At 45.0% G+C, this 12,464-nt stretch overlaps 1 protein-coding gene across 1 annotated transcript in view; it reads left to right on the top strand.

Annotated features, from left to right (window-relative positions):
• Positions 1-11,503, top strand: part of ywhag1 (3-monooxygenase/tryptophan 5-monooxygenase activation protein, gamma polypeptide 1) — a 21,983-nt gene extending 10,480 nt beyond the window's left edge. Inside the window, exon 2 of the mRNA XM_014198204.2 lies at positions 9,751-11,503. Within this exon, the coding sequence (XP_014053679.1) occupies positions 9,751-10,407 (657 nt within the window). The 3' untranslated portion in view covers positions 10,408-11,503. The remainder of the gene's footprint in view (positions 1-9,750) is intronic.
• Positions 11,504-12,464: the final 961 nt, after the last annotated feature.

Below are 12,464 nucleotides of genomic sequence, written 5' to 3'. Positions count from 1 at the left end.
GTGATCCCTGCACCACAGCTTCCGTTATTCCTTTCAGTTTCACCCCAAATGCTGCTTAAACACCCCCAGGCTCCTTCAAACTGCACGCAGAGATATAAAAATGGTATCCACAAGTTTATCTGACTCTGGGGAGGAAGATAAAGGGCCTCATTGCCCAAAATCCCTTTCAAACTGCAACTTATTTTTTTGAAGCCCTCATGGCAAAATATGTAGAATTGTAGGAAATTAACTCTCAGACATAATTAAAAAAAAAATCTGCTGTCAAGAGGGGGGACCGCAAAAATGTTTTGCTCAAAAATGTCACTTAGGGCCTCCAAAAGTCTAGGGCTGGCTCTCACTGCATGTGTTGGTATGGATGCGTATAGACAGACCCACGAGTCACTGCGGCCCCTCATGAGTTCAGATTTGTTTGTGGCCCCCACCCCCATCAAAGTTGCCCATCCCTGAATTAGCCCATAGACCAGTGATATTCAAACTTTTTCAGCCGGGACCCAATTTTTTCTGCCAGAATTTCTGGGAACCCCAAATCGAATGACGCAACCTTCATTTTAATACATTTTTACATAAAAAAATAACCTTAAATTCATTGCATTTCATCTCTTATCAAAATAAAAATAAACCAATATATACATTTACTTAATAAAATTGTATTTTTCTATTTCTCTTTCGCAAAAAAAACATTTATATATTGTCCCATAAAATAATATTTTTTGGTTCCTAATTTGTTCCACTGTAGTTTCCCGTGACCCAGACTTTAAATATCACTGCCATAGAGGGAATCGTCTTCTACACATCGATTTGTGGACTATACCCCAACCCACTACCCCACTATACCCCAACCCACTACTCCACTATTCCCCAATCCACCACCCCACTATACCCCAACCCACCACCCCACTATACCCCAACCCACCACCCCACTATACCCCAACCCACCACCCCACTATACCCCAACCCACCACCCCACTATACCCCAACCCACTATACCCCACCCCACTATACCCCAACCCACCACCCCACTATACCCCACCCCACTATACCCCAACCCACTACCCCACTATACCCCAACCCACCACCCCACTATACCCCCAACCCACCACCCCACTATACCCCAACCCACTACCCCACTATACCCCAACCCACTACCCCACTATACCCCAACCCACTACCCCACTATACCCCAACCCACCACCCCACTATACCCCAACCCACCACCCCACTATACCCCAACCCACTATACCCCACCCCACCCCACTATACCCCAACCCACCACCCCACTATACCCCAACCCACCACCCCACTATACCCCAACCCACCACCCCACTATACCCCAACCCACTACCCCACTATACCCCAACCCACCACCCCACTATACCCCAACCCACTATACCCCAACCCACCACCCCACTATACCCCAACCCACTACCCCACTATACCCCAACCCACCACCCCACTATACCCCAACCCACTACCCCACCGCAGTACCTCCACTGGTCATTGTCCTTCTCTCCTTGGCAGTATATCCAGCGGTGGAGACAGATGGTAGAGTATGGCTGTCCAAAACAAAGCAGATCTCTGTCAGTTCGCACCCCTCCCTGTTAGCTAGCCAGTAGCGAGGCATCTAGCCAGAGGGGAAGGTTGGGATTGGACAGATGTAGGGGGAGGGGAAGATAAGTTGTTTTGACATTGAAGGTACTTTATCGATGAACGAGTGTAGCGTTATTTATCCTTATTTCACAAGGTAAGTTGACTGTTTTACAGAAATAACCTGTGGAAGAATGAGCCAATTGGAAGCTGGGGATGATTAGGTGACCATGATGGTATGAGGGCCAGATTGGGAATTTAGCGAGGACACCGGGGTTAACACCTCTACTCTTACAATAAGTGTCAAGGGATCTTTAGTGACCACAGAGAGTCAGGAAACTCGTTTTAACATCGCATCCGAAAGACAGCACCTTACACAGGGCAATTTCCCATTCACTGCCCTGGGGCATTGGGATCTCCACAGACCAGAGGGAAGAGGGCCCCCTACTGGACCTCCAACACCACTTCCAGCAGCATCTGGACCAAACAGGACCGAACCCTGCTTAGCTTCAGAGGCAAGCCAGCAGTGGGATGCAGGGTGGTATTCTACTGGCAGGAGGAGTTAGGTGTGAAATCAGTATTTATGTATATTAATACATGTCTGTGTGTTTGAGGATAGGCATACCTGAGGATAGGCATACCTGTGAAGGTACAGTATCATCAGTTGAACATGGTGTTTTATGTATTCGATTTTTGCGGGAACAAACAGGTGATTTGGTGACTCAATGTATTCACAACCTATACTGAGAGAGCGAGTTGGAGGGGGATTTATATTCTTGGGAACCCAGTACATGGCTCCAAGAACAAAAAATAACAAATCCCACTTGGATATCTGGGTAGAAGAGGAAACCAATGAAGGCAAAGTAATCTCTTTTTGATTTTAGATTTTTTTTATCAAGGGCTGAAGTCATCATAGGCAGCTTGGAATGTTAGACTTGGCTATGACTCATAGATTACTTGCTCTGATTCTGGAAGTGGACTGTAAGCTGTGATCTGATTATGGGACTGTACTGTAAGCTGTGATCTGATTCTGGGACTGTACTGTAAGCTGTGATCTGATTCTGGGACTGTACTGTAAGCTGTGATCTGATTCTGGGACTGTACTGTAAGCTGTGATCTGATTCTGGGACTGTACTGTAAGCTGTGATCTGATTCTGGGGCTGTAAGCTGTGATCTGATTATGGGACTGTACTGTAAACTGTGATCTGATTCTGGGACTGTAAACTCTGATCTGATTCTGGGACTGTAAGCTGTGATCTGATTCTGGGACTGTAAACTGTGATCTGATTCTGGGACTGTAAGCTGTGATCTGAATATGGGACTGTACTGTAAGCTGTGATCTGATTCTGGGACTGTAAACTCTGATCTGATTCTGGGACTGTAAACTCTGATCTGATTCTGGGACTGTAAGCTGTGATCTGATTCTGGGACTGTAAACTGTGATCTGATTCTGGGACTGTAAGCTGTGATCTGAATATGGGACTGTACTGTAAGCTGTGATCTGATTCTGGGACTGTAAACTCTGATCTGATTCTGGGGCTGTAAGCTGTGATCTGATTATGGGACTGTACTGTAAGCTGTGATCTGATTCTGGGACTGTAAACTCTGATCTGATTCTGGGACTGTAAGCTGTGATCTGATTCTGGGACTGTACTGTAAGCTGTGATCTGATTCTGGGGCTGTAAGCTGTGATCTGATTATGGGACTGTACTGTAAGCTGTGATCTGATTCTGGGACTGTAAACTCTGATCTGATTCTGGGACTGTAAGCTGTGATCTGATTCTGGGACTGTAAACTGTGATCTGATTCTGGGAGGGTTCTAGAACCCCTCTTAGGGGAAGGAGATTATGCTGCAGAAAAAGGGTCTGGGAAATGGATCTGTTCTAATCTATAGAGAGAGAGCAATGAGAACGATTAGAAAAGAAATTATAGTGAGCAATCTCTTCCCTTCTAAATCAAATGAAAGCTGACACGGAAAGATAACAGGAGTGATTTATGCCTAGACGTCACTGGATAGGCAGGGCTGGTTAGGGGTAGAGTGTAGTGTTGACCTGGTTAGGGTGGAGTGTAGTGTTGGGCTGGGTAGAGTGTAGTGTTGGGCTGGTTAGGCGTAGAGTGTAGTGTTGGGCTGGGCTGGTTAGGGTAGAGTGTAGTGTTGGGCTGGTTAGGGTAGAGTGTAGTGTTGACCTGGTTAGGGTGGAGTGTAGTGTTTGGCTGGTTAGGGTAGAGTGTAGTGTTGGGCTGGTTAGGGGTAGAGTGTAGTGTTGGGCTGGTTAGGGGTAGAGTGTAGTGTTGACCTGGTTAGGGTGGAGTGTAGTGTTGGGCTGGTTAGGGTAGAGTGTAGTGTTGGCTTGTTAGGGTATTTCTTATTGTTGTTGCATTGTCGAGAAGGAACCTGCAAGTTCATTGGACGATGTATACCATGTGTTTCCGGTACATACAACTAATACAACTTGAAACTTGAGTGTAGTGTTGGGCTGGTTAGGGTTGGAGAGGCCTGTGGTAGAGTGTAGTGTTGGGCTGGTTAGGCTTGGAGAGGCCTGTGGTAGAGAGTAGTGTTGGGCTGGTTAGGGTTGGAGAGGCCTGTGGTAGAGTGTAGTGTTGGGCTGGTTAGGCTTGGAGAGGCCTGTGGTAGAGAGTAGTGTTGGGCTGGTTAGGCTTGGAGAGGCCTGTGGTAGAGAGTAGTGTTGGGCTGGTTAGGGTTGGAGAGCCCTGTCGTAGAGTGTAGTGTTGGGCTGGTTAGGGTTGGAGAGGCCTGTGGTAGAGTGTAGTGTTGGGCTGGTTAGGGTTGGAGAGGCCTGTGGTAGAGTGTAGTGTTGGGCTGGTTAGGCTTGGAGAGCCATGTGGTAGAGTGTAGTGTTGGGCTGGTCAAGGTTGGAGAGCCAATGTGGTAGAGTGTGGTGTTCCTATGCTCTCAACTGGAAAAAGACTTACAGAATCTCCAGGCTGAGCAAGACTTGAGAAAGTACAATGTTCTCGTTATACTTCTGAGGATCTGATGAAAAATAGAACAGAAATATAAATGCAACATGTAACAATTTCAAAGATTTTACTGAGTTACAGTTCATTTAAAAGGGAATCAGTCAATTTCAATCAAATTCATTAGGCCCTAATCTATAGATTTCACATGGCTGGGAATACAGATATGCATCTGTTGGTCACAAATACCTTAAAATAAAAAGGTAGGGGTGTGAATCAGAAAACCAGTCAATATTTGGTGTGACCACCATTTGCATCATGCAGTGTGACACATCTCCTTCGCATAGAGTTGATCAGGCTGTTGATTGTGGCCTGTGGAATGTTGTCCCACTCCTCTTCAATGGCTGTGCAAAGTTGCTGGATATTGGCGGAACTGGAACATGCTGTCGTACACGTCGTTCCAGAGCATCCCAAACATGCTCAATGGGTGACATGTCTGGTGAGAATGCAGGTCATGGAAGAACATGTTCAGCTTCTAGGAATTGTGTCCAGGTCCTTGAGACATGGGGTCGTGCATTATCATGCTGGAACATGAGGTGATGGCGGCGGATGAATGGCTCAACAATGGAATCTCATCACGGTATCTCTGTGTATTGAAATTGCCATCGATAAAATGCAATTGTGTTCGTTGTCTGTAGCTTATGCCTGCCCAAACCATAACCCCACCGCCACCATGGGGCACTCTGTTCACAACGTTGACATCAGCAAACAACTCGCCCACACAATGTCATACATGTGGTCCGTGGTTGTGAGGCCGGTTTGACGTACTGCCAAATTCTCTAAAATTACGTTGGGAGGTGGCTTATGGTAGAGAAATTAACATGAAATTATCTGGCAACAGCTCTGCTGGGGTGGATATTCCTGCAGGCAACATGCTAATTGCGTGCTCCCTCAACTTGAGACATCTGTGGTATTGTGTTGCGTGACAAAACTACACATTTGAGAGTGACCTTTTATTGGCCCCAGCACAAGGTGCACCTATGTAATGATCATGCTGTTTAATACATTTCTTCATATGCCACACCTGTCAGGTGGATGGATTATCAGGGCAAAGTAGAAATGCTCACTAAGAGGGATGTAAACAAATTTGTGCACAGAATTGGAGAGAATAAGCTTTTTGTGTGTATGGAACATTTCTGGGATCTTTTATTTAGCTCATGAAAGATGGGATCAACACTTTACACGTTGTGTTTATATTTTTGTTCAGTGTAGAAGAGGAAAGTAACTCTTCTTAATATATCACCTTGGGCTGGGCTGTATACCGTATTTGAGTATATACCGGTATTGATGCACAGACCGGTTTGGGTTTTTACTTTATCTTCTATAACGATATTTGAATGTTTGGTTTGTTAAATGTGATATGCTCTCTCTCCATGCTGCTTTCCACACAGACCTAGCAACGCCCCCTTTCACTCAAGGAGCGCATTTGTTGTTGTTCGACACTCTGCATGGTCATGTAACAATGTTGATGACAACGATGATATTTCTGCTTTGCTTCTTAATATAAATCCACAAGCGTTCTATAATTACAAACAGCTAGTTTGTCTATTCTTAGGAAGTTGTGGCTAAATCGTGTTAACCACTAATGCTAATCACTAGTTCGTGTTAGCTGCTAATGCTAATCACCAGTTAGATGGTTAGCTAGCTAGCTAATAAATGTACTGAGTCAGAGCAAACGTTGCTAACTATACAGCCTGATACCAGTGATGGTGTAGGCCTAAATCAGCATGATGTTTGTGCCACAGTATCTTAAAAATCAAAGAGGAATATGCAAAGCATGAATATGTTAGCTACATGAAGTAAAGAGAAAACATTTAATGTAGCCAAAGATTACAGGGTCTCCTAGGAAACACTGACCAACACTTTGGTTCCTACCCTGTCAAAATAACTCCTCTCTGGCATTTTCATTTGTTGTCATGTCAAACAACACTGTATTCAAGGTGTCCACTATTATATTATTTTTCATAAAATAAAATAAAAATATATTTTTTGTGGCATTTTTTATGATTATACAGATAACAGACAGAACAGACATAAGGCAGAAAACACACGCATCCCCTAGCAAAGCAGATCAAACCCACCCCAACCCCCCACGCTCTATCAGAGCCCCAAAACAAGACTCAAAGCAGGCATGATATACAATGAATAATATAATCAAATAATACAAAGAAATACCAAAAAGTAAAAATATTTTCTAAATAATAATCCAAATTCTAATTTGGGTTGGTTTATGGAGTTGTGAAATTAGCTGGGTCCATGTCTTCTACAAAGGATAGGAAAGGTTGCCAGATATTATAAAATGTAATTGCAGATCCCCTAACAGCGTATTTTCTCTAGTTAGAGATGTTGGATAACTTTCTTTATCCAATGGTTAAAAGTAGGAGAAAACCGATCCTTCCACTTAAATAGTATAAGACGTCTAGCTAGAAGAGTACTACATACCAGCATGTTGCCCATAGAACTGTTTAGAGGGGCCTTCTGTGGTGCCACTCCATAGAACTGTTTAGAGGGGCCTTCTGTGGTGCCATTCCATAGAACTGTTTAGAGGGGCCTCCTGTGGTGCCACTCCATAGAACTGTTTAGAGGGGCCTTCTGTGGTGCCATTCCATAGAACTGTTTAGAGGGGCCTTCTGTGGTGCCACTCCATAGAACTGTTTAGAGGGGCCTTCTGTGGTGCCACTCCATCGAACTGTTTAGAGGGGCCTTCTGTGGTGCCACTCCATAGAACTGTTTAGAGGGGCCTTCTGTGGTGCCACTCCATAGAACTGGTTAGAGGGGCCTTCTGTGGTGCCACTCTATAGAACTGTTTAGAGGGGCCTTCTGTGGTGCCACTCTATAGAACTGTTTAGAGGGGCCTTCTGTGGTGCCACTCTATAGAACTGGTTAGAGGGGCCTGCTGTGGTGCCACTCCATAGAACTGTTTAGAGGGGCCTCCTGTGGTGCCACTCCATAGAACTGTTTAGAGGGGCCTTCTGTGGTGCCACTCCATCGAACTGTTTAGAGGGGCCTTCTGTGGTGCCACTCCATAGAACTGTTTAGAGGGGCCTCCTGTCGTGCCACTCCATAGAACTGTTTAGAGGGGCCTCCTGTGGTGCCACTCCATAGAACTGTTTAGAGGGGCCTCCTGTGGTGCCACTCCATAGAACTGTTTAGAGGGGCCTCCTGTGGTGCCACTCCATAGAACTGTTTAGAGGGGCCTCCTGTGGTGCCACTCTGAATGATGCAATAAAGGTAGAAGGTTCTATAGGTCTCTCCAGTATCTTAGAAAACGTCTCAACAATTGATATCCTGAAATCTCTCAATTTCGGGCATGTACAAAGCATGTGTAATAAAGTAGCGGGAGCCTGCTTACATCGGTCACAAGTGGGATCTATTTCTGGTCTTGAATCATTTTGCCTTTGACCAATGCAACTGATTAACTATTTTAAATTGAATTACAGCATGTCTTAGACATGTAGATGAAGAATGTATTCTCTGAAGCATACTCTTGTCTGAATGTTATTCACCTAAATCCTCTTCCTATTGGTTATTAAGAGAGTTCAGGGAATCCAGATTGTGCGAGTTTAATAATGTATAGATCAAGCTTATGCCCCCTTTGATATAAGGGTTCACTTAAAAAAATTGATCTAGAAGGGAGGTAGGTGAGCGGGATGGGAATTGACTCGAGGATGAAGATACAAAACTACGCAGTTGCAGGTATCTAAAGAAATGGGATCTAGGAATATAGAATTGTTGTACTAACTGTTCAAAAGAGGCAAAATCCATATCAATGTACAAGTCGTTCAGTGAGGAGATCCCTTTTCCAGAGCAGATATGAAACACCTGGTTTAATAATGATGGACAGAATGTGTGGATCTTTAATAATGGGGCAGAAGTTGAAAATTCACTGAGATTAAACGATCTCCTGAACTGTTTCCGGGTTGAAGGTTAATCTGTCGTCAAACTCCTAAACCAACATCATCAAACAGTAAACTGTAGATTTTTTTTCCTCGGGACCCCTCAGGCAACAGGCCAAGAGCACTGCAAAGCGGCTTAAAGCAAGCAACCAATCAAGTGGGCTTAATTCTGTGCTTTTTAAAGATCACCAAAATCTCTGTAGATTAGGAGGTTTAGAATATATCTAGTTGTTTTTGTGTGTGTTTGTCATAGACAAACACATTCAGTAGGGCTACCATCAGACAAAGAGGGCTTGGTGTAAACTATAAAGTCACTGTCAGGGCCCCCATGCTCTGGCAGTGGATTTAAGGCCCTGGAGAGGAATGAAGGCCCTGAAACAGAGGTCTGTGTCCCAAATGGGACTCTAATCCCTATATAGTGCGCTACTTTTGCCCAGAGCCCTATGGCTGCCATTTGGGACACACTAGAGTAGCAGGCTTTATATCCAGAGCAGAGGGGTTAAGTATGTAAAGAAGGCTGTGATGTGTGCTACACTGCATGGTCTCCTCTCTGTGAGAGTATAAAGGATTAATCTCTGTAGCCAGACAGACACAGGCCCGTGGAAACAAAACAAAACAAGCTTTCAGAGCAGGAGAAAGCCACTGAGCAGCCAGGGATATGATGTCAGCTTACTACAGACAGGCGTGGTCCAGCCCCGGTCTGAAGCTGTTGGATGCCATGACAGTCCGTGACCACTGGTGTAGAAGATCATGGGAGTTAGCCCACCTCTGACCTCTATCGTTGTGTGAATCATCATGAATGACTAACTGTGCATTCCAATAGCCTCCTTAGTTTTCCTGGTTCAGTATAGAGTATGTTATCTTGATTTTCCTAGCGAACCTAGCTACTGTGCAACTCAGTATTTCTTTGTTTATCGTGACGAGCTATGTAGGTTATATCAATATAAAATGTTGTTTCAGCTAGTAAGGGAACACATGGCGAAATGAACATATGCCAGGCCAAGTTTTAAAATCTGCCCAAAAAAGTCATTTACAAGATAAAAATACTGTTCTAAAGTAAATGGTATATTATAAATATAAAAATACTGTTTAATGTAAACTGTATATTATAAATATAAAAATACTGTTTTAAGGTAAACTGTATATTATAAATATGAAAATACTGTTTTAAGGAAACTGTATATTATAAATATGAAAATACTGTTTTAATGTAAACTGTATATTATAAATATGAAAATACTGTTTTAAACTGCAACTCTGAACCATTCCTGTCTCCCTCTCTGTCTCCTAGGTGACAGAGTTAAACGAGGCCTTGTCCAATGAGGAGAGGAACCTGCTCTCTGTGGCCTATAAGAACGTGGTGGGGGCACGGCGCTCGTCCTGGCGCGTCATCTCCAGCATCGAGCAGAAGACCTCGGCGGACGGCAACGAGAAGAAGATTGAGATGGTGCGTGCGTACCGCGAGAAGATCGAGAAGGAACTGGAGACCGTGTGTCAGGACGTGCTCAACCTCCTGGACAACTTCCTGATCAAGAACTGCAACGACACGCAGCACGAGAGCAAAGTGTTTTACCTGAAGATGAAGGGCGACTACTACCGCTACCTGGCCGAGGTGGCCACGGGTGAGAAGAGGGCCGGCGTGGTGGAGTCCTCTGAGAAGTCCTACAGCGAGGCCCATGAGATTAGCAAGGAGCACATGCAGCCCACCCACCCTATCCGCCTGGGTCTGGCCCTCAACTACTCCGTGTTTTACTACGAGATCCAGAATGCACCTGAGCAGGCCTGCCACCTGGCCAAGACCGCCTTCGATGACGCCATCGCTGAGCTGGACACCCTGAACGAGGACTCCTATAAAGACTCTACCCTCATCATGCAGCTGCTACGAGACAACTTGACACTGTGGACGAGCGACCAGCAAGACGACGAGGGTGGCGAGACCAATAACTAGAGAGTCCCTAAAAAGACCCCCCGTGTCCTGTTTCAGCCAATACACAACACACCCACACACTCACAAATGACAACAAACAACAATTAAACGGTTTTTAGACATGTTAAAATGTTGGCTGGTGGAACTCTGGTAGCCACTTTTGCCGATGATGGTACTACAGCTGCTGCAGCTCTTTAATTTTCCCAACGAATTTAAAAAGTGAAGAAACAATTTAATTCAAAATAGGAGTAGGAGGTGAGATGAGTTTAGTTTCTAGTATAGTTAAAAAAATTAAAAACAATAATAATAATAGATAAACCCCTTCCTTCTTGACGGCCTCTGCAACTTTTGTCAAAACACCACTTGAGAATGAAGAAGGTCAGTGAGTCAGTCAGTCAGTCAGTAAGTAGAGTGTGGCTGTTGTGTTAGAGACGCCACCCTCACACTGGTATGGAGACTGGCATGTTGTTATGTCGTTAGCTACATGAAGTGGAGCTGCTTATTTAACTTATGTGGTAAGGGAGGAGGAACATTCAAAATGTATGTAAGGGGAGATCGAAGCTTGTGCAAAAATAAAATTCATATATAGAATATAATTATTATAATTTTTTTTTTTTTACTTCATCACCTCGCAAAAAAAATAAAGAATTGCAAATAGTTTCCAGAAAGGATGAAAGAGGTATCGTACCTCTAGCTAGACACCTCAGACTTACCAACATGGAATCTAAAAAGTATGCCTCACCCTGTAATGGTAATCGTTGTGTGAAGCCAGGTATTCTCTCCTCTTCGTTATTGAACACACATAAATAATGTTTCGTTCCCATGATGTCAGCAATTGGTTTGGACCCAGTCATCCAGACTTAGAGTAACGGAAGCAGGAGTAGAGGAAACACACAGCCAGTACAGCCCTCTCATGCACTGATATGCTATACAGACATAAACATTTTCAAGCACATTGTTATTACGCTGCTCAACAAAAATAAAGGGAACACTAAAATAATACATCCTAGATCTGAATGAATGAAATAATCTTATTAAATACTTTTTTCTTTACATAGTTGAATGTGCTCACAACAAAATCACACAAAAATAATCAATGGAAATCCAATTTATCAACCCATGGAGGTCTGGATTTGGAGTCACACTCAAAATTAAAGTGGAAAACCACACTACAGGCTGATCCAACTTTGATGTAATGTCCTTAAAACAAGTCAAAATGAGGCTCAGTAGTGTGTGTGGCCTCCACGTGCCTGTATGACCTCCCTACAACGCCTGGGCATGCTCCTGATGAGGTGGCGGATGGTCTCCTGAGGGATCTCCTCCCAGACCTGGACTAAAGCATCCGCCAACTCCTGGACAGTCTGTGGTGCAACGTGGCGTTGGTGGATGGACCGAGACATGATGTCCCAGATGTGCTGAATTGGATTCAGGTCTGGGGAACGGGCGGGCCAGTCCATAGCATCAATGCCTTCCTCTTGCAGGAACTGCTGACACACTCCAGCCACATGAGGTCTAGCATTGTCTTGCATTAGGAGGACCCCAGGGCCAACCGCACCAGCATATGGTCTCACAAGGGGTCTGAGGATCTCATCTCGGTACCTAATGGCAGTCAGGCTACCTCTGGTGAGCATATGGAGGGCTGTTCGGCCCCCCAAAGAAATGCCACCCCACACCATGACTGACCCACCGCCAAACCGGTCATGCTGGAGGATGTTGCAGGCAGCAGAACGTTCTCCACGGCGTCTCCAGACTCTGTCACGTCTGTCACGTGCTCAGTGTGAACCTGCTTTCATCTGTGAAGAGCACAGGGCGCCAGTGGCGAATTTGCCAATCTTGGTGTTCTCTGGCAAATGCCAAACGTCCTGCACGGTGTTGGGCTGTAAGCACAACCCCCACCTGTGGACGTCGGGCCCTCATACCACCCTTATGTAGTCTGTTTCTGACGGTTTGAGCAGACACATGCACATTTGTGGCCTGCTGGAGGTCATTTTGCAGGGCTCTGGCAGTGCTTCTCCTGCTCCTCCTTGCACAAAGGCGGAGGTAGCGGTCCTGCTGCTGGGTTGTTGCCTTCCTACGGC

Source organism: Salmo salar, chromosome ssa04, assembly GCF_905237065.1.
Source record: "Salmo salar chromosome ssa04, Ssal_v3.1, whole genome shotgun sequence".
Taxonomy (NCBI): domain Eukaryota; kingdom Metazoa; phylum Chordata; class Actinopteri; order Salmoniformes; family Salmonidae; genus Salmo; species Salmo salar.
The sequence above is the reverse complement of the archived record's forward strand: the minus strand, read 5'-3'. Positions and strand labels throughout refer to the sequence as shown.